General features: G+C 44.8%; 1 protein-coding gene and 1 long non-coding RNA gene across 5 annotated transcripts; one reads left to right on the top strand and one right to left on the bottom strand.

Moving 5' to 3' along the window:
• RAE1 (ribonucleic acid export 1) lies at positions 1-17,707 on the top strand. Of its 4 annotated transcripts, XM_070801412.1 has the most exons (13): positions 2-211; positions 629-705; positions 2,982-3,078; positions 3,659-3,763; positions 4,699-4,791; positions 8,775-8,861; positions 9,805-9,891; positions 10,009-10,080; positions 11,044-11,151; positions 13,247-13,353; positions 13,438-13,513; positions 14,093-14,287; positions 17,261-17,707. In XM_070801412.1, exons 3-13 carry the CDS (start codon positions 2,989-2,991, stop codon positions 17,345-17,347), a joined length of 1,107 nt encoding a protein of 368 aa, XP_070657513.1. In that variant the 5' UTR covers positions 2-211; positions 629-705; positions 2,982-2,988; the 3' UTR covers positions 17,348-17,707. The 4 variants fall into 4 exon arrangements, with proteins under 4 accessions (XP_019827707.1, XP_070657513.1, XP_019827706.1 ...); XM_019972147.2 differs by lacking the exon at positions 629-705; XM_070801413.1 differs by lacking the exons at positions 2-211; positions 629-705 and adding an exon at positions 326-554.
• On the bottom strand, positions 11,145-12,792 carry LOC139186542 (uncharacterized). The gene is made up of 3 exons (XR_011570158.1): positions 12,544-12,792; positions 12,079-12,178; positions 11,145-11,497 (listed from the first exon to the last, which is right to left on the bottom strand). It is a non-coding gene; the product is annotated as an uncharacterized lncRNA (long non-coding RNA).
• Positions 17,708-18,801: the final 1,094 nt, after the last annotated feature.

The following is an 18,801-nucleotide window of genomic DNA, read 5'->3' as shown; positions in this document are numbered from 1 at the left end:
CGGACGCCAAAGGAAGTGGCTCAAGGACGCATGCGTAATGTCTCCGCGGTAATTAAGGCAATTTCCTCGGCCGGCGTGAGGGGACCCCAGTCCCTCGGGGTTAGCGTTCCTGTCACCTGGCCTTTGTCTCCTCCGCGCCCGAGCGGGGTCGCAGGCTCTCGAGCTCCTCCCGCTTCCCATTGCCGGCTTCCCTCCGCTGCGCGACTCTCAGGTAGGCCCCGTGCGGATTCCCCTTGTTCCCCGCCGCCATGGCGCTGCTGAGGCCGGGTCCCCGGGGGAGTGCGTCCCGCCGCGAGATGCTGGAGCGCGAGCCGGACCGTTGGCGAGCTTCCTGAGTGGCCCCTGGGAGGGACGTCGGAGTTGCAAGGGTGCCTTAAGATCACCGCTAGTCTGACCCCCTCGTTTTTGTGGGGAAACTGAGGCACCGAGAAAGGGCAGAGTCGATGGCAGCCCCTATCGCCTCTGCCCTTCCTGGTTACACGTCTGGTTTCTCCTCAGACGCAAGCGGCCGCCTCGGAGACCTTCCCTGACCATTCTTGGTAGTCTCTCCCAGGGTAACGTGCTTGAGCTCCTTTGTTACACTTATCGCTGTCTGCAGTTAACTCTGTTTCTGCTTTCCTCCGCCAAGTGTTTTATTATATCCGTGTGCACACACTCCGCCCAGGCAAGCATCTGTGACACGCCAGGCTCTGTGCTGCGGGCCAGGTGTGTTTTAGGGGAGCTTCCAGACAGCTCTGGGCCGTTAGGAGCTGGCAGTCTCCTGGGGAGGGGGCTGGTTGCAGACAAGTCCCGGATGGGGATCGGTGCTGTGAAGAAAAGGGGCTAGTGATGGAGGATCAGGTGTTATACCTTCGGAAAGCAGGGAAGCCTCTGAGGAGAGAAGGTGACTTTAAAAAAAAGATGCTCCAAGAGTTTCACTGAACGTCACTTACACACTGTAACCTATTTAAAGTGCACATTTTGATGAGTTTGGAAAGTTTAATACAGTCGTGTAAGCATCATCACGGTGCAGTTTAGACCATTTCCATCACCCCCAAAAGTTCACAAGAGGAGCTGCCTTTTGAAGTGGGACCTGAAAATTGGCACTGAGAAAGCTGGGGATTTGGGAACGTATCTGAGTTTCCTGGGCTTCAAGAAAAATAATGAAATGTAGACATACTAGGTCTGAGCGCATTAATAATCTCAAAAAGCGACTCCCTCCATCGGGGGAGGCCTCGTCACCCCAGGTTGCAGGAACAGCTGGTAGGAATGCTTCAAACTGGGAGGCGCTTGTTGTGTTCACAGGCAGAAAGGAAAACCTCAGAGCTGGGGTGCTCAAGGAGGGAGTGAGAGACTGGGTAGACTAGAGATGAACACCTGCCTTCTGAACTTGTTGTGGGTTCCCAGTGTCCTGCACAACATACGGTCCGCAGAGGCTGATTAATGCTCCATGGTTGAGGAGAAGGAAGGAACAGAGGTTTCGGGCACTATGTGTGCAGCTTCACTTCAAGTGGATCTTAGTGTCTATTTTTGTAGATGAGAAAGTGTTAGTTGCTCAGTCGTGTCCAACTCTTTGCAACCCCGTGGACTGTAGCCCCACAGGCTCTTTTGTCCGTGAGATATTCCAGGCAAGAATACTTCAATGGGTTGCCATGCCCTCCTCCAGGGTATCTTCCTGACCTGTGGATTGAACCCTGTCTCCTGCATTGCAGGCAGATTCTTTACTGTCTGAGCCAGTGGGGCTAAATAATTTGCCCGAAATCATATATTTAGTTCCTGGGCTTGATTGCAGAACCTTTGTCATTCCTTTGCTCACACATTTAGCTGATGTCCCAAATTCATCTCAATCATTTGAGTCAGATGGGGTCAGCAAGTGCCACATCCTTGCAGAGAGTCACTTTTTGAGATATTAATGTACTCATAGACCTAGTATGTCTACACTTATTTTTCTTGAAGCTCAGGAAACTCAGATATCTTCCAAAATTCCTCATATTCTTTGTTGTCATGATAAGAGATGCTACTCTTGTTATCTCATGTCACTCATGCAAGGCTCCTTTGGGTAGGCAGCTGGATGTAAGAATTTACTAACCAGTTACAGAATTGAAAATATGACATCAATGTAAGTGAATCATCAGAGAGAGAATATATATACTTTCTCCTTGTAAGGAAAAAAAGAAACTTGCTTATGACCCACTGTCCACTAGATACTACATTTTCTACATAGATAATCTGATTTGATACTCAGAGCAACCCTGGAGAAGGTGTTAATATTCTCTGTATTTGCAGAATAGGGAAAATGAGGCTTGGTCAGATTAGGATCCCAGTTCTGGGAAGTGGCAGAGGCATGGTTCTAACCTAGGTGGGCCTACTAGACTATGGCACCCCTAAAAAACTCAAAGTGGGGAATTCTTGCGGGCAAATGTCCAGCACAATGCCAAACCAGATAAAGGTCGATTACTCTAAAACTCCTGTGATTGCTGCCAAGATTGGTTGCTTTTCTTAGTAACTTCATGCAGAAATAGTGACCTAAACCAGAGTGCAGAAATTTGTACGAGGAAAGTGAGCTGTCACTAAGTGGGAACCTGGAAGAACACAGCCTTCTGCTGGTTTCCTGTTGCATTCCTGCTGCTCAGCACTGTGTCTCAAACTGTGTAAAAATGAATTTATTTTCTAGCTGGTGACTAAAAAATACTCTGCTGTAATGTATCAATATTGGTTAATTAATTGTGATGAATGGAAGAAGGGAACTGGATGTGGGATATATGGGAACTCTCCTGTCTTTGTAATTTTCCATTAAAAACTTCTAAAAATAGAAAGCTTATTGTTAAAAGGCACTCTGCTTATTGCATATTTAAATCTCCTCAGAAGAGAGAAGCCTGACATCAAGTCATTTATTTATTTACTCTCTATATCCCTTCTATAACTTAACTGTATCTTTTTATTGCCTCTTAGGGATGTTTATTACTTAAGAGAGGACTTGTCCTTTTTCCATTATTTTTTAGGGCCAAAATGAGTCTGTTTGGAACAACCTCGGGTTTTGGATCTGGTGGGACCAGCATGTTTGGCAGCACAACCACAGATAATCACAACCCTATGAAGGTACCACATACAGCTTCACAGGGTTTTTAGAAACAGCACAGGCCAGAGAATCCCACATCCGTGATAGCAAGAGAATCCCAGTTGGTGTGGGAGCCTCCTTTGAGGTGAACACGCTGAAATTTTGTTCAGCCTGCTTTCTCAAATACTGGAGCAGAGGAACTGTGTGTCCCCTGGACTGGTGTCCTATTTCCCCTAACATTCCTAGTCACCAAAATCACACGAGGTGCTTGTTAAGATTGCAGGTGCCCAGGGTCCAGCCCACATCTGTGGAATGAGAGTTTCTCTGGGAGAGGGAGGCAGGTGATGACGATGGTTGAGCACTGCGGGGCAGGAATAACCTGGGGCCGTTGTTGGGAAACATGGCTGCAGGCCTGGCTTTGAGATGCTGCCTGGGTCCAACAGTGCCAGTACCTTCACTGGCTGGGTTACAGTCCGCCTTTTTATCCAAGTGAGTGAGGTCTGATTAACTTAGTTCTTGGGAACAGGGACGCTTGACCTTGATGTGTTGGTGAGAAAGGAAGCAATTTTGAATTAAATCATGATGATGTATACATTTTAACATGGACTTTTTCCACCCCAGGATATTGAAGTAACATCCTCTCCTGATGATAGCATTGGTTGTCTATCATTTAGCCCCCCAACCTTGCCGGGAAACTTTCTTATTGCAGGATCGTGGGCTAATGATGTAAGTGCTTCTTAAATGCATGTTCTCTCTGTCATGTATCTCTCTGTATGAGCAGGGCTGGGTTTTTTATTTGTTTTTGCTCCAAGTGAATAAAGCAAACTTACGGCTTATTCATTACCTTTTTTTAAAGAAATGAGTTTAAGAGTCTGAACCATTCTGAATGGCAGGCATTGATCACTTCTTGTGCCATTTTTTAAGAAAGCAAAATCATATGCATCATTCAAAAATTTATACTCTAGTTCAGTATCTTGAAGTATATTCCCTAATCATGTGTCGTATTCATGGAAAATAAATGTTGTCCCTGATGCTCTGTGTGAATTTCCCTTCTAGGCATCCTGAAAATGTTCTTTAGGCTATGTTAAAGTTTTTCACCTTTAGCTATATTAACAGTCCTGCATCAACACTATACTTACCAAACAAAAATTGTAGTATTCAAAAAGAAAGGTAAAAATTCTGGTAGAAAAAAAGGCAAAGGATGTTTAGAAGCACTTCACAAAAGAAGTGCAGGTGGCTTGTTGGAGCAAACTTGAACCAATTAACCATACTCATAATCAGATAGATGCATAGTGGTTTGCTGCTGACTTAAGTGAGGGACTTAGGCCAGTTATCTTCTCTAAGCTTCGTATCCTGAAATAAGATGGAGATGACAGTAAGTACACAGAGGTTTAGCTGTTGTAGAGATGAATTCAGATAACACATACAAAGTACATCATGGGAAATCCTTAAGTCCCAGAAAGGGAGTATCTGAGACACAGGGTACAGCTACCACTGGTTCAGATTTCAGCTTCTCCTTGCTGGTGCCAAGTATTATTCATTTTATTACGCCAGTTTGATAGGGGAAAGTGTCTGTCGTGTAAATTTGTGTTTATCTGATTATAGCTGGGAGCATAGGGGTTATCATTAATTGTTGTGTCTGCATTGTTTTATTACTGTAGGTTCGATGCTGGGAAGTTCAAGATAGTGGACAGACTATTCCAAAAGCCCAGCAGATGCACACGGGACCTGTCCTAGATGTCTGCTGGAGTGATGTAAGTTTCATTATGTTTTTATGTGACCTGAAATACAAATAGCATGTATGCATGCACATTTTCGGAGAAGGCAATGGCACCCCACTCCAGTACTCTTGCCTGGAAAATACCATGGATGGAGGAGCCTGGTAGGCTGCAGTCCATGGGATCGCTAAGAGTGGGACACGACTGACTTCACTTTCACTTTTCGCTTTCATGCATTGGAGAAGGAAATGGCAACCCACTCCAGTATTCTTGCCTGAAGAATCCGAGGGATGGGGGAGCCTGGTGGGCTGCCATCTATGGGGTCACACAGAGTCGGACATGACTGAAGTGACTTAGAAGCAGCAGCCCCATGCACATTTTAGAAATGCTGTTTCTGAATTTAAATATAGTCATTGATTGATATTCATAATATAGTCAGTTAACTTTTGTTATATTAGCTTTAGTTAGTCTCTCTGAAAGCTTCTTGCTTAAAAATTCCATTAATTTATTGACCTGTCTCCTTGAGCAAAGTGTTAGCTGCTCAATCATGTCTGACTCTTTGTGCACCCTGCACTCCCCATAGATTGTAGCCTGTCAGGCTCCTCTGTCCATGGAATTCTCCAGGCAAGAATACTGGAGCAGGTTGCCATTTTTTGAGCAAGGGGTTAGACAATTAAAGCTTTTCCTATGTCTCTTGATGTGCCAGGAGCCTATGTTGTTTTAAAATTAGAAATTTACAGTCCCAGGAAGTAAGTCCTATGGGGAAAATTAATCCTTTACCATTATTAGACTTTTGAAATATTTCCTTTCTTTGAAATTCTTTTTCCTCCCAAATACTGAACGTTAGCATTATAAGTTAATGTGTTTGAGTTTATTCAATTCTGAGCTCTCTTTTTTTTTGTTCGAGGGCAGAAGGTGGGTGATTGGGGAGTTTAATGAAGGTATACCATTTACAAAGAAGCCAACAGGGATGGTGAAGCCACGCTCAGCAGGAGCCTTGGCTGTGAAGGGCCCAGCCTCCCTCCCCTCCTTCTCCTGCTGGCAGCTGAAAACAAAAGCGCCTGACTCAGAGTCGGCAGATGTTCTGAGGAAGCTAAGTCTCAAGGTCCCTCCCTGGGCTCATAGAATTTTTTTTATTAGATGTAGTTTGCAGGCAGTAAAATTGAACCTTGTAAGTGTATGATTCTGTGAGTTTTGAGAAATTCATAGAGTTGTGATCAAAATATAGAAGAGATCCATCAGCCCAAAGATTTCCTCTTGCCCTTTGTAATCAGATCCCCCTCAGCCGCTCTCCCTGGAGACCACTGGTGTGTTTTCGGTCCCTGTGTTTCTGCCTTTACTAGAACGCCATCACCAGAATCCTTTTGAGTCTGGCTGCCTTCAGCTCAGTGCACTCGTGGCCCATCCAGCTTGTATCTGGCAGCAGTTAGTCCTCCTTGTTGCTGAGTAGTGGTGCGTTGTATGGGTGTTCACCGTCTGCTCACCGTCCACAAGCTGAAGGACATGTGGGTTGTTTTCCATTTTTGATTGTAGTGAATAAATGCTGCTATAAACATTTTGTATACTGGATTTTCCGTGAATATAAATTTTCTTTCCTCTTGAGTTTATATCTAATAGTGGGCTTGCCGAGTCATATGAAAAATTTATGTTAATTTTATGAGAAACACCAGACTACTCACACCATGCATTTATATGATTGTATTTAGCTTACACATAGCGTTTATATAATTTATATAAATTATAAATTTATAATTTATAAATATTCTGTTTATGAATATTTTGAGTTGCTCCCATTTTAATCATCTCTGAAAGTCTTCTCTAAGGCATTTTCTGTCATCTGTAAATGTATTGCTGATTCGTCTGATTAGGTTATTATGAGATTAATAATAGTTTTAAATTACACATAGAAAAGCAGCCATTTGAGTAGATTTTAAATACCACTGATTTATTTTACCTGTCTTTCTTTACTGATGAGAGAACAGATCAGAATTGTAAGTGTCTTATCAAGTATGGTAAGAAATAGAATTACCTGACACCAGAACTCTGTTGCTCAAGTGTTAGTGAGTCACCTTGTACAGAAATGTACACCGCCCATTTCCATTCTCTCTCTCCATTAGAGCCGTGCGCCGTCTAGTGGAGGAGAAATATAGACATTAAGAGTTCCAATTCAGGGAGCTAAGTTCTTAGAGAGGCAGGATGCACTGTCCTGGGTGGACAGAACCCAGAAGGCAACTATGAAGTTTGGGAAGGGTGCACTGAAATCTTCACAGATGAGGCAAGAAAAAGCAAACCATTTGCTTATAGCTTTAGAGCTCTGTCATCCATTCCAAGTGTGGATTCAAATTTCAGCTCTATCTTCACTTTTTGGCTTTGCCAAGTTACGTAATCTCTCTGAGTCTGTTATCCAGTCACTCAAAGATTAGCATGGCGCCTTTGGGGAGTGGTTAAGAGACTTGCTTGAGGGAACAGAGAGAAAGGCTGAGCCCAGACCTGGACCTTCTGGCTCCAGAGCCCATGCACTGACAGCCTCTCTCACAGGGGCTTATAGGAAATAGGAGCTGGTTTCTGGAAGAGGAAGGCATGTATGGAAAGGCACAGAAGAGCCAGAGTTACCCTTGAGCTGTAAAAGCCCAGCTTGGTGAGGGTGATTCTCCAAGCAGTCCAAGGACGTGGCTTGCTGCGTGGACATAGCAGGTGGAGCTTAGAGGAGCTGATTTGGGAGCATTTAGGGATCTCATTCTTCTGCCTCAGCCTTTTGATAGACTGGGTCTGTCTTGGTGTGTCCACTGGGGCCTGGCATCCTGCCGCTGGTAGGGTCAGCATTTCATGAGATTGAGGGGCCAGTGTTTCACTCAGCCTCAGGACAGCCCGCATTAGCATCTTTCCAAGGATTTGTGGACTTACCCTTAGAGCCTCATTAATAGAGAAGAAGATTTTCTCTCTTCTTTCAGATGGAGAGCTTCAAATAAGTTTTTGCTAGGGAAGGATAATGGTAAATCTTTGAGCTGTGGAACCAGAAATGAAGTGGGAGGGGTCTGCAGATTATGGCCCATGGGCCCAATTTGGCCCATTGCTAACTTTTGTAAATAAAGTTTTCTTGAAACACAACCACACTCATTCATTTGACAGTGTGTATGGCTGCGTTCTAGCTACAACAGCAGAATTAGGAGTTGCAACAGAGACCACTTGACCTGCAAAGCTGAAATATTTACTATATCACCCTTTAGGAAAAAGAATTGTTGATGATTGGTCTAGATTTTCAGCTTGGTACTTACTGTTTTTAAATTGTCTTGTACTTCATAATTGACTGACGTACTTTATGAATTCTATATGTGAATATTTTAAAACCATAACACGGTGATTGCCAATTTTTTAAGCTGTTCTGTATTGGACCAATGATCATTGTAAATTAGTGTAGTTTTATTGCATGCACTTCAGAATGCTATTAGATGTTGAACTGAACACAAGTAATAATGATTGAACATGTGTGGTATAGAGCAGAAATTGCGGGGAGAAAGATGCAGTATATGTGGCAAGATGTTTAAATTGGGAACCTAGATGATGGGTTTGTGAGTATTCATTGTACTATTCTTGTACCTGTTGTGGAGGCTTGAAATTGATGAAAATAAGAAAAAAAAAAATGTAAGTGGTTCCTGGTAGGTCATACACATTGATACAGGATGTAAAAGGCTATTCCTAGAGACTGCCAGTGACCATGACTGCCTCTCAACAGTGAGCTGGGGTCGGGGAGGGACTCGGTTTTCATTACATAACTCTAAATGCTGTTTAAATTTTTTATTAACCTGTTTACACATTCTCTCTTAGAAAAAAATTGATGATTGAAAAGCGCTGGAAATGTGTTTTGTATATGACATTGTAGTTTGCAATACACAAGCCCCCAAATAATTGGAAAAATAAAACTTGCAAAATAAAACCTTCCTCAGTATGTTCAATCTAATATCTAAATGTACATATAGAATTTTTATTAGAATGTCGGAATTTTTTCTACTTTATTTTAGGATGGGAGCAAAGTATTTACAGCCTCATGTGATAAAACTGCCAAAATGTGGGACCTCAATAGTAACCAGGCGATACAGATTGCACAGGTAATAAATAATAAAATTTATCCTCTGCAGAGATGCTGGGCAAGGCAGGGTTGTAATGATTCTTATTCTTTGTTACAGGAAAGGTGCAGTTCAACTATACCAAATCAATTAGACTTAAATATACCAGAAACCTCTTAAGCACAAAATAACACCAGTTTTATGAGCAGTCTCGTTTTTACTGGTGTTTCACAAGTTCCATCAAGGGTCTTCTGCATTTGTGTGGTTGAAGGTTGCATCATAAGGAGCTAGTGATGTTCAGATCTATAAAAGGCAGTGTTAAAACTGATGCTCAGCATTCCAGCACCCATGTGTGGCTTGCCTTGTCCCAGGCTTCATTTGGTCACTTGTTCATTAGACAAATATGTATCAATTGCCAGTGATACCGCAGGCACTGTCCTTGGAGTAGAAACACAGCAGTGAGTGAGAGGCGCCCTTCCTATTTCAGGAGCTTTTACAGCCTGCTTGAGGATGGCAGGCAGGTTCTTGTGTGAAGACTGCTAAGAAAAGTAGAAACCATGAAGAGGAGAGAGCCTAGAACCAGAGGGTCAGGCCTGGTGGGAAAGAGCCTCTTGACACTGAGACATTTTCAGGAAGGTGTCACATACCCTGAGACGGCAGTACTGTGTGCTAGAGCACTTCTTCCATCTCTAATGTTTGTCTTCTCAGTGACACAGCTGTGGTGGAGTTCTCCCTGTGAGTTGTTTCTGAGTACCTCCCCCTTCACTCTCATACTAGTTAATTATGGTTCAAATCAAATTAAATTTTGTTGGTATGGAATGTTACACAGAATGTTTTGGTCATGGGGAAGGACGAAACTATCCTTTGGTTTTTGTTGAGTATGACCTCAATATTTAAGATTCCTTCTCTTTGAACTTCCAGAGCCAAAGCTGTGTGGCATGTTATATTACATTTACCTTGATCTGTCTTGGTTTTGTCTTGAAAGCACGATGCTCCTGTCAAAACAATACATTGGATCAAAGCACCAAACTACAGCTGTGTGATGACTGGGAGCTGGGATAAGACCTTGAAGGTATGCTGTATAGTCAAGGGGCTTCCTGGCCTGACCAAGGTGGACATTATTCTTACACTATCTGGATGTTAGTTCTGAATGGTTGGTCACTTGTTCTTTTTTTTTTTTGTCTTTCAGTTTTGGGATACACGATCATCAAATCCTATGATGGTGTTACAGCTCCCTGAAAGGTGTTACTGTGCTGACGTGGTACGGAATTTCTTCTTTTTTATGATATCTTAAATTAGAGGACAATGTAAAAGCCCTTCAGACTTTAATTATAGATGTGGGATGTAATTTGGATTGCCTCAGTTGTCGTAAACCTAGATTTTTGTACTGCATATGTTCCAGAACTACAGAAAACTGGATGTCACACTTTTTTAGTCACTTGTTGTGTGAACATATTCAGTCACAGGCCATGCCGGCACCGGTATGATGCGTACAGTACAAAAACTGGCAATAACTTTGTGATGTGGGACTAGATCCTTTGGTGTCTGTCTCAGTGGGATAGAAGCTGAGGAACTTTCTCTATTGGTGTAGCAATAAGTCTTAAGAGTGTACTAACTGCCCCGTAATTCCACTTTCAGGAGTTTATCATGAGAAAAGTAGAGATGCAAATGTTCTTTGTTCTGTATAATGGAGTGAAACATTGGAAATGACCCATTGGGCCAACTAGATAGACACAGTCATTTGATTTGAGGGAATGTTACTTAGATGGCCACCACTAGTGTTCTCGGGAAAATGTGTGGAGTGGTGCTCACTGAACACGCTTTAGTAAAGGATGTGAATTATATAGAAACATACGTATACACACGTGTATTAAAAAAACACTCAAAAAGACAAGAGAAAACATACCATAATGCTGACAACTGTTATCATTTGAAAGGCGTGGTAGAACAATGATTTTCATTTCTTCTCTATTCTTCAGTAAATGTTCTAAATAAATGTTTCATAATATTTCATAGTTTTGAAAACTGAGTCTTTTAAAAAGGTACGTGCTACTTTCCAATATGATTTATCTGGATTACCTTGAAACATGTAAATACCATTGGATTGTTAAATTTTAAAAAAGTTTATTTATTTTTGCAACTTTGAAAAAATTGATAGAATACTTTGGTATACAAAAGAGCACACCCCACTTTAAGTAGGTCTCTGCTTTCCTGTTTTTCCTAGATATATCCTATGGCTGTGGTGGCAACTGCAGAGAGGGGCCTGATTGTGTATCAGTTAGAGAATCAGCCTTCTGAATTCAGGAGGATAGAGTCTCCACTGAAGCATCAGGTGAGTCACGAATCAGATCAGGAAGCTTGTATTTAGCATCTATCTTAGGGAGTAAGTGCCTGCATGTGGAAATTGTTATACTGTCGGATATTAAAAGGAGGTGAATTTAAGGATATAAACACAGTATTAGTGGGTAAATACCGTCCTTGGCAGACATCCCCTGGGTAGCAGAATGCTGCTGAATGGGTACACACCACAGTGAATTGGTTCCATCATGAGTCCATAGCTTCTGCCTTCAGCTCGGTCTCCACCTGCCTGCCACACGTTCTTAGATCTTCTTCACTCTCTTCCGATCCATCACTCCTTTGGTCTTTGTCTCTGCAGATCTGATCTGCAGCCTCTAGTCCTAGAACACAGAAACTGATAATTGGAAGCTTCCTCATCTTACTCCTGCTGAACATAGAACTCTGGCTATACCTGCCTCTTCCCTGCCTTTCCCACCCCCCGTTGAGGGGTGGGCCACACTCTCCAGTGGCCAGTTTTGTTTGGGCTCTGTGCCGACCCACCTCTCAGGAGCCTCAGGCTATCAGCCACCCACCTCCCTCCTGTATCTCGTCTTACCCCCTCTCACCCCCGCAACTTTTGTTCATTGGCATAAGACAGACTCAAGTCTAATCCTGGGAAACAAACCTCTTCTGACCCCCACATCCTCAGCCAGCTAGGTACCTTTTCCTCTTGTAAGTCAAGTGTCTTAAACGAGCTTTCTTGGTTCCCCTACCTCCTACTCATTTCTCACCCACTCCTTTGAGACTTCTGCCCCTGTTTCTCCACCAAAACTGTTTCTGGCATGGCCATTGATGGCTTCCTAGTCAGTAACTCCAGTGGATACTTGTCACCCTCATCTTAACACAACCGTGGCACTCACCGATATTCTTACTATATATTCTTAAGACTTTGTGCTTGGGCTCTATAATGCCAGTCTCTTACCTCCTGCCTCTGCTTGCTGCTTTGTCTTCTTTGCTGTATCTTGAGGTTCCCCAGGCGTCTGCCCTGGGTCACTGCCTTCTGAACCTCAGCACGGTCCCATCTGCTGTTTATGACTGTTGGTTAGGCGTGTGTGGTGGGCTGGAGTCTTGGATCCCTAGCTACCTACCCTCTGTGCTCCTGACAAGGGCACTCGCAGTCTGACGGCTCCTATGCGTGTCCGCCTGTCCTCCTGCCCCCGCCAACGTATCTCAGCCCAGAAGCATCCCATACCAGGCCCAGGGCCTCCCCACTGCCCCCAGCCTGCTCCTACCCATATGCTCTGCATCTCACTAGATGGGGCCTCCACCTTTTCTGGCTAGGCCAGAAATCAGGGGTTGTCCTTTACTCACTGCCCTTCCTTTTCTCCTCCCCCATCTCATTAACCACCACCCTCACTTGCACCCTGTGTATGGTTTCGAATCTGACCATTTCTCTCCTTCCAACTCGAACGCAGCTCTTGTTGAATGACAACAGGAGTGTGGACCCGTGCATCTCTGCCTCTGGAGACTGGGCCATGGGCTGTTTGTTTGGGATCTTCTGTGGGGTCCAGGAGACCCTCCTTTGGGCCCTTAGGCTCAGTGTTGGATCAAGTGCAGTGTCTAGCTTTTGCATAGCTTATTCATGGTTTAGAAAGTTCTGGCCACATCCACTGTATGCTTGACCCTTGTTCCCACATCCTCCCCCAGCCAACACTACTTCCCTTTTCCAGTTGGGGACGCAGAGACCCTGGGACACTGGGTGACTTCATAGAGGGCACTCGCTTAGTCAGTGGTATGCTGCAGATCAAAGTGACGTGTCCTCCCAACCCACCAGGGGGTCAGTGCCAGAATAGGAGCTGGTGGGGCTGAGGGGTGCGTGCCCTGCTGCAGTGACAGCGAGGCCTGCAGGGTGGCAGAGGAGCAGCAGCACCTGGACGGAAGCATGTGGTCTGCGGTTTATTCATAAAATCATGTGGCTAAATAAAAAAATAATGCCTACTGGAGGAATGGAAAAGTCTTCATCGTGTTTGAGAAATATGTTTCTGGTTCTTTCAAAACCCAAAAATGGAGTAAAAGTTGTTTACTTTCACGTTATTTATGGAATGTTACACTTCACATGATGATGGTATACTTTTTCTCCCCAACTATAGCATCGATGTGTGGCTATTTTTAAAGACAAACAGAACAAGCCGACAGGTTTTGCCCTGGGAAGCATCGAGGGGAGAGTTGCTATCCACTACATCAACCCCCCAAATCCGTAAGTGAGGCCTGGCCAGCTTGCAGGTGTTCGTGTGAGACATTTTGTTTTGAAGGAAAGCTAAGTTGGGCCTTTGCTTTTCAGTGCCAAGGATAACTTCACCTTTAAATGTCATCGATCTAACGGGACCAACACTTCTGCTCCTCAGGACATCTATGCGGTGCGTCTTTAGAAATGTTAATCCTGAGAATGTGCCTAGAAACTAGACTTGGCGGTGGATAGCTGAGTCATAATGGGATCAGAAAAGATCACTGTCATTGTGTGTGTTCATGTGCAGGGATAAATGGCTTACGTGGGAGGTTTCGGTTTTCTGTTTTTATGAACATGTTGACTCTCTTCATTCTCTCTGTTTCTGAAATGCAAGCTTAGGAGTTTTGGGGAGCAACTTCCACCTGTATGAGTGCTGGTAGACAGTTGGTACGCTTAGCTAAAACTGAGAAATTGCTATTTGCTGAAAAAGAAAAAGGCATTTTCCTGAGGTTGGCCCCTTGGTGCCACTAGCTTACATACTTATTAACTTCTGCTGACTTGTGTTTTTAACAAGAGACAAGATTCAGTCCTGGGCTGTCAGTTGGTTCAGGAAGCAGGGCTGGTTTCTGATGTGATCAGCAGGCCATCAGCTCTAATGAAATTATGGTTGTTCATTTTATGTTCTCATTGAACCAGGAAGTCTGCATTGTCAAAAACCGGCTTTCTCCTCCCTTCTCTGCTCCTCATTGTATGTATCCGTCCTTCATAGGTTAATGGAATTGCGTTCCATCCTGTCCATGGCACCCTTGCCACTGTGGGATCTGATGGTAGATTCAGCTTTTGGGACAAGGATGCCAGAACAAAACTAAAGACTTCGGAACAGTTAGATCAGCCGATATCGGCCTGCTGCTTCAATCACAATGGAAACATATTTGCGTATGCTTCCAGCTACGACTGGTCAAAGGTGAGAGTCCTCAGGCCTGCACTGGCGCCGTCCGGCAGCAGAGCCAGGCTCTGGTGTACGAAGGCCTGAGCTTGGTCGTGAGGCCTCTCCAGCCATGCTGTGTGGCTTGCACGTGGCCTGTCACATCACCTCACCGCAGCAGGAAGCAGCAGGGCCTCCCTCTCGGCCTTTCCCTGAGAACATGCCCACGTGAGCTGCTTGGTCAGCGTAAACCCGGCAGCCGACACTCGGGGGCATCTGAGTCATTCAGGGATGTCGGGGGTTGTTGGGTGAGAGTGACGAGGGCTCGGCAAGGTGCCCAGCCTTCACCAGAGGCATAGGCTTTTTGTTTGTTCGCTGTTTGGGGAGGGAAGTTACAGACTGATGGGGTCCTGGTTGTGTTTGAGTCATCCCAGTGCCATAGTAAAAGAACTGACCCTCACACTCAGGTTTCAGCCACAGTCTCGCCTCCACACGTGTCTGTCTTCACTCATCCTGCCCCCCCCCCCCTCCCATCCCCAAAACACTTAACTCCATTCTTCTCTGCCTCTTGTTATTCCATCTTCTCTTCCTATCCCCTGTCTCCTTCTGCGGTCTGTAAGCACGCACTTCAGCTGTTCTGAAACAAGCATTAAGAATCCCAGTGTCCCCTTCCTGGTAAACTCGCCCAGAGGGGTAACCGCCTGCCCTCTTGTTCCCCACCTCTGTCTCCTCCTCAGTTTCCTGGAGCTGTAGCTGGGATCTCGCTGCCTTTGTCCTGTCCGGTCCAGAAGCTGCTTATTGTCTGTGTTGGGCACTGTGGGCCACCCCTTCCTCTTCCGTTCACAAAGCCTTCTCCCTGGTCTCTGACATTTCTGTTGTCTGTTGTATTCCTGCTCTGGACTGCTCACCATCTCTGGTGGCTTCTGCTCTTCTTCCCAACTCTTGCATGCAGGCCTTTTTCTGTGGTTCTCCGTCAGGTTCCTCAAGGTGCATCTGCATTCATGAAGCACCTCCCTCATAAGCTAGTGGCTCTTGTGTCTAACCTGCCTCCTGACCTTGCACCCCAGTTCTCCCTGTGTCCCCATCCCAATGGGGTGTCTGCACCTGGGTACCCCCTGAGCACCTTAACCTAGGACATAAAAACCGGGTGGATTTTCCGACCCGTCTCCTTTCATCCTCCAGGCTTGCTGCTTCTCCTGTGTTCCTCTTTACTTAAACACCACCTGGCCAGTGGGGCAGAAGTCTTGGAATCGCCTTGGATTCTGTCTCTTTCTCTCAGAAGAGCTGGGCCCGTGCAGTACATCTTGCCCACTCAGCACACTGTTGACCTGTACTGCCGGCTCTGGCCTTGGGGAGGCTCAGCCTCTCGGAGCCTTTGCTTCTGTGAGCCATGCAGCTGCCCCTCCCCCGTCCCACCCCTTTTTTAAGCAACTTCACTGGGTTGTAATGGAAATGCAGTAAATTGCACATAACATATGTAAGAAGTATACTTTGATCAGTTTCAGTATCTTTATATACCTAGGAAACCATCACCACAGTCAAGATTAACAAACAGTTATCTCCCAAAAGGTTGTGTATTATTGTAATGCTTTCTTTCACACACACATTGATTTCCTTTCTGTTGTTACGGATAAATTTGTGTTTTCTAGAATACTATACAGATGGAGTCATACACTAGGTACGCTTTTTTGCTGTTGAGTATGTCACTAGTTTGTTCCTTTTTACGACTGAGTAGTATCCCGTGGTCTGGGATCACTGTTTATCCGTTCACCTGTGGAAGCCATACCCTCGGTTTTACAAAGAGTATGCTGTTTTCGATTCTGCCTGTCTGGGGTCGGAGCCAGCTTCTGACCTGAGGCCCCAGTGTCCCCGTGGGCCTGTGATGGAACTCCTCTTCTTCACCTGCTCGACCTGCAGCCACATCAAAAGTCCATGTTTTACTCACATGACACTCAGGGTTCTGTTTTCAAGCCTTGGAAAAATAGTTGTAGATTGAAAGAAGTGTACAAACAAAGCTTGTTGATTTGAATGCTGCTCAGAATCCCTTAATCTGAACAGTTAATGTCAATTTACAGTGAAATACTTAATTATAATCTTTTAATTTTAAAAAAAGTTGTTTTAGGAGTTTTCCATTGTTCTTAGTTGAAGGACAGTTATCTGTGGTATGGAGTCATGATGACGTGATTAATATTAGGTTGCTGCTTTAGCATAACCAATAAGAAAAGCTATATTTTGTATATTATGAGAATGATTGGTCATTGGTTGAGCAGAATTTCTAGAACCATCTTGGCATAACTGTCAAGGAATGAGAATAAAGTGTGCCATTGCAGAGCAGGTGGCAGGGTACACCCAGAGGCCCTGCCCACCTCTGTGTTCCAGGCCTTTTGGTTACCGTGGGTTTCCACTCCTCTGTCTTGTCCCCACTCTGCTCTCTTCCTGTCACTGTCATTGTCACTTACAGCCTTTGTGGCTGCCATTCCTTTCTCCCCTCGTCGTTCACAACCTGGCCTGAACTGGGTGTTTCCAGCTCCCCCAGTGTCATGTAGCCCCCTCCCTCCCCGGCAGATACACCAACACCTGTACTTCACCTCCCTTGGCGTCTGGGACGGCACGTCTGCTCCCTCTGACGTCACAGACCAGGCGTCTCCTATACTGAGAAGCCTGCAGCTCATCTTCCACCAGCCTCCCCTTTCCAGGCTGTGCTGTCTGGGGAGTTGTCTCAGCAGTAAAGCAGTGGGTGGAAGGTTGACAGGAGTCTCAGTGCTGAAGAGGCAAATATGTAAAAGATCATCCTTCCAAGGGGACATTGCAAGTCCCACATCCTTAACCTTTTCTCTGGGGACTGAAGTTTTTGTTTAAGATTTGACTTTTATTGCTCTCCATTTACCTCTTTCACTCCTAACAGATTATGCTTCACACACAGGGCATGGGACTTGGCATGTTAAAAGTGCCCACAAAATGCTAACCTGATTTTTCATCAGTTTTTAAGATACTGTTTTTTTTCCCCTTTAGGGACATGAATTTTATAATCCCCAAAAGAAAAATTACATTTTCCTGCGTAATGCAGCTGAAGAGCTAAAACCAAGGAATAAGAAGTAGTGGCTGGAGACCTGTGGGTTGTCCGGAGTTTTCTCTCCATTCTGCCTCTGTACGAATTTGGATCCCAGCTTTCAGTAGGTTGTCAGCCCTGGATGTGGATTTCAACCTCTGGAGAAAACGATGTCATTCTTCAGCAGGCAGGAGCCCGGCGGTTGCAGTGACTGTCCGTCTCCATTCCACTGCCGGCTACAGGTTTCGTCTGTACCTCCAAGGAGATTCAAATCATTATAGACGTCCCTAGATTCACGTGGGCGCCTGCCAGGTATTTGCAGTGCTTCATCCAGTGTATGTATCAGAGAACATTGGGAAACATTTGGCGAGCCTGTACTGTATTTTGTAATAAACATTTTGAAGATTGTCTCCTAAGCTCCCTTTGTCCGACTCTCCCCTCACCCACCTGTGAGCTCTGAAGTGGTTGTCCTGCTCAGCGTCCTCGTTGGGTTTTGGTTTGTGATTGCAGATGTCCTTTCGGAAATGAGACATCTTGTCCCCCAGGAGAGACAGTCCTGAGCTGGGGTTGTCTCTGCCTGGTGGCATGTCCAGCAGCAGCCTCTCCAAGCATTGCTGGACAGAGTTTGGATGTGCTTTTCTTTTGCTTCCCTCATTCCCATCTTTGACATTCTAGTGCTTTTCACCTCTGCTGGGTGTCCTGGTGACTGGAACATGGTTCTTCCTGTTTTGAAGGACAGCCCTTTGTGGGCGAAGCCCAAGTGGGTGATGCCTTTGTGGACTCCCCAGTTAGAACCCAAGTCCACTGCATGGGAAGTGCTCTGAGCTCGTGCCCCCAGTAGCCATAATTTTGGAGTGTTTTTTTAATTTCATGTAATAAAATTCCTGATTGGTAAGTATCAGAAATGAGAGTCTGTTGTGTTTTTACCCTGCAAACCCAAATGCTTCTGCTTTAGTCTTTGGGGCCGGTTGTAAATTAACTTGCTCAGTGTGGAAGTCAGGTATTGTAATATTGTAAGACATGTTTGCCTACTCCTAAAAGACAAAATAAAGTTTTCTACTAAAAGACATAACCTGCATCAGTGATTTAAATTCTTCGCTTATCAAATCATACATGAATTCAGACTATTAACTCTGATTCTTTTGGTCTGAAAAGTTTTGTTGTTGTTTTCTTTTGGCTTTTCTGATTTTTTTAATTTTTTGAGAGAGAAAGGCAGGTGCACTAGAAAGTTCTTAGTTTTCAAGTTAAAAGTTTACAGCTCATTTTTTCCTTTCCTTTATGAATCAGCCCTGAGCCCTGTCATCTGTATGTATGTGCAGATGTGGCTCTGAAGAGAGCTGGGCTCTAGCCAAGCTTGATTGTCTCGGTAGTCCACGTTCGTTAGCAATGAGAAGAAATGTATCACTTTTAGTTCAGCCAGAGTTTCACTGTTCTTTTTTTTACAAGCTAGTGACTGGCTGTGGTTGAAAGTGACCATAGAATAGTGCATATTAAGTCATGGACC

Source organism: Bos indicus, chromosome 13 (genome assembly GCF_029378745.1).
Source record: "Bos indicus isolate NIAB-ARS_2022 breed Sahiwal x Tharparkar chromosome 13, NIAB-ARS_B.indTharparkar_mat_pri_1.0, whole genome shotgun sequence".
In the NCBI taxonomy this organism is placed as follows: Eukaryota; Metazoa; Chordata; class Mammalia; order Artiodactyla; family Bovidae; genus Bos; species Bos indicus.
Note: the sequence above shows the minus strand (reverse complement) of the source record. Positions and strands in the feature narration are given on the sequence as shown.

Coding starts and splice junctions, on each gene's coding strand:
- RAE1 (XM_019972147.2), top strand. CDS start 2,989: ATGAGTCTGTTTGGAACAACCTCGGGTTTTGGATCTGGTGGGACCAGC. Junction 3,764..4,698: donor CAGGATCGTGGGCTAATGAT/GTAAGTGCTTCT, acceptor TTATTACTGTAG/GTTCGATGCTGGGAAGTTCA. Junction 10,081..11,043: donor GGTGTTACTGTGCTGACGTG/GTACGGAATTTC, acceptor TGTTTTTCCTAG/ATATATCCTATGGCTGTGGT.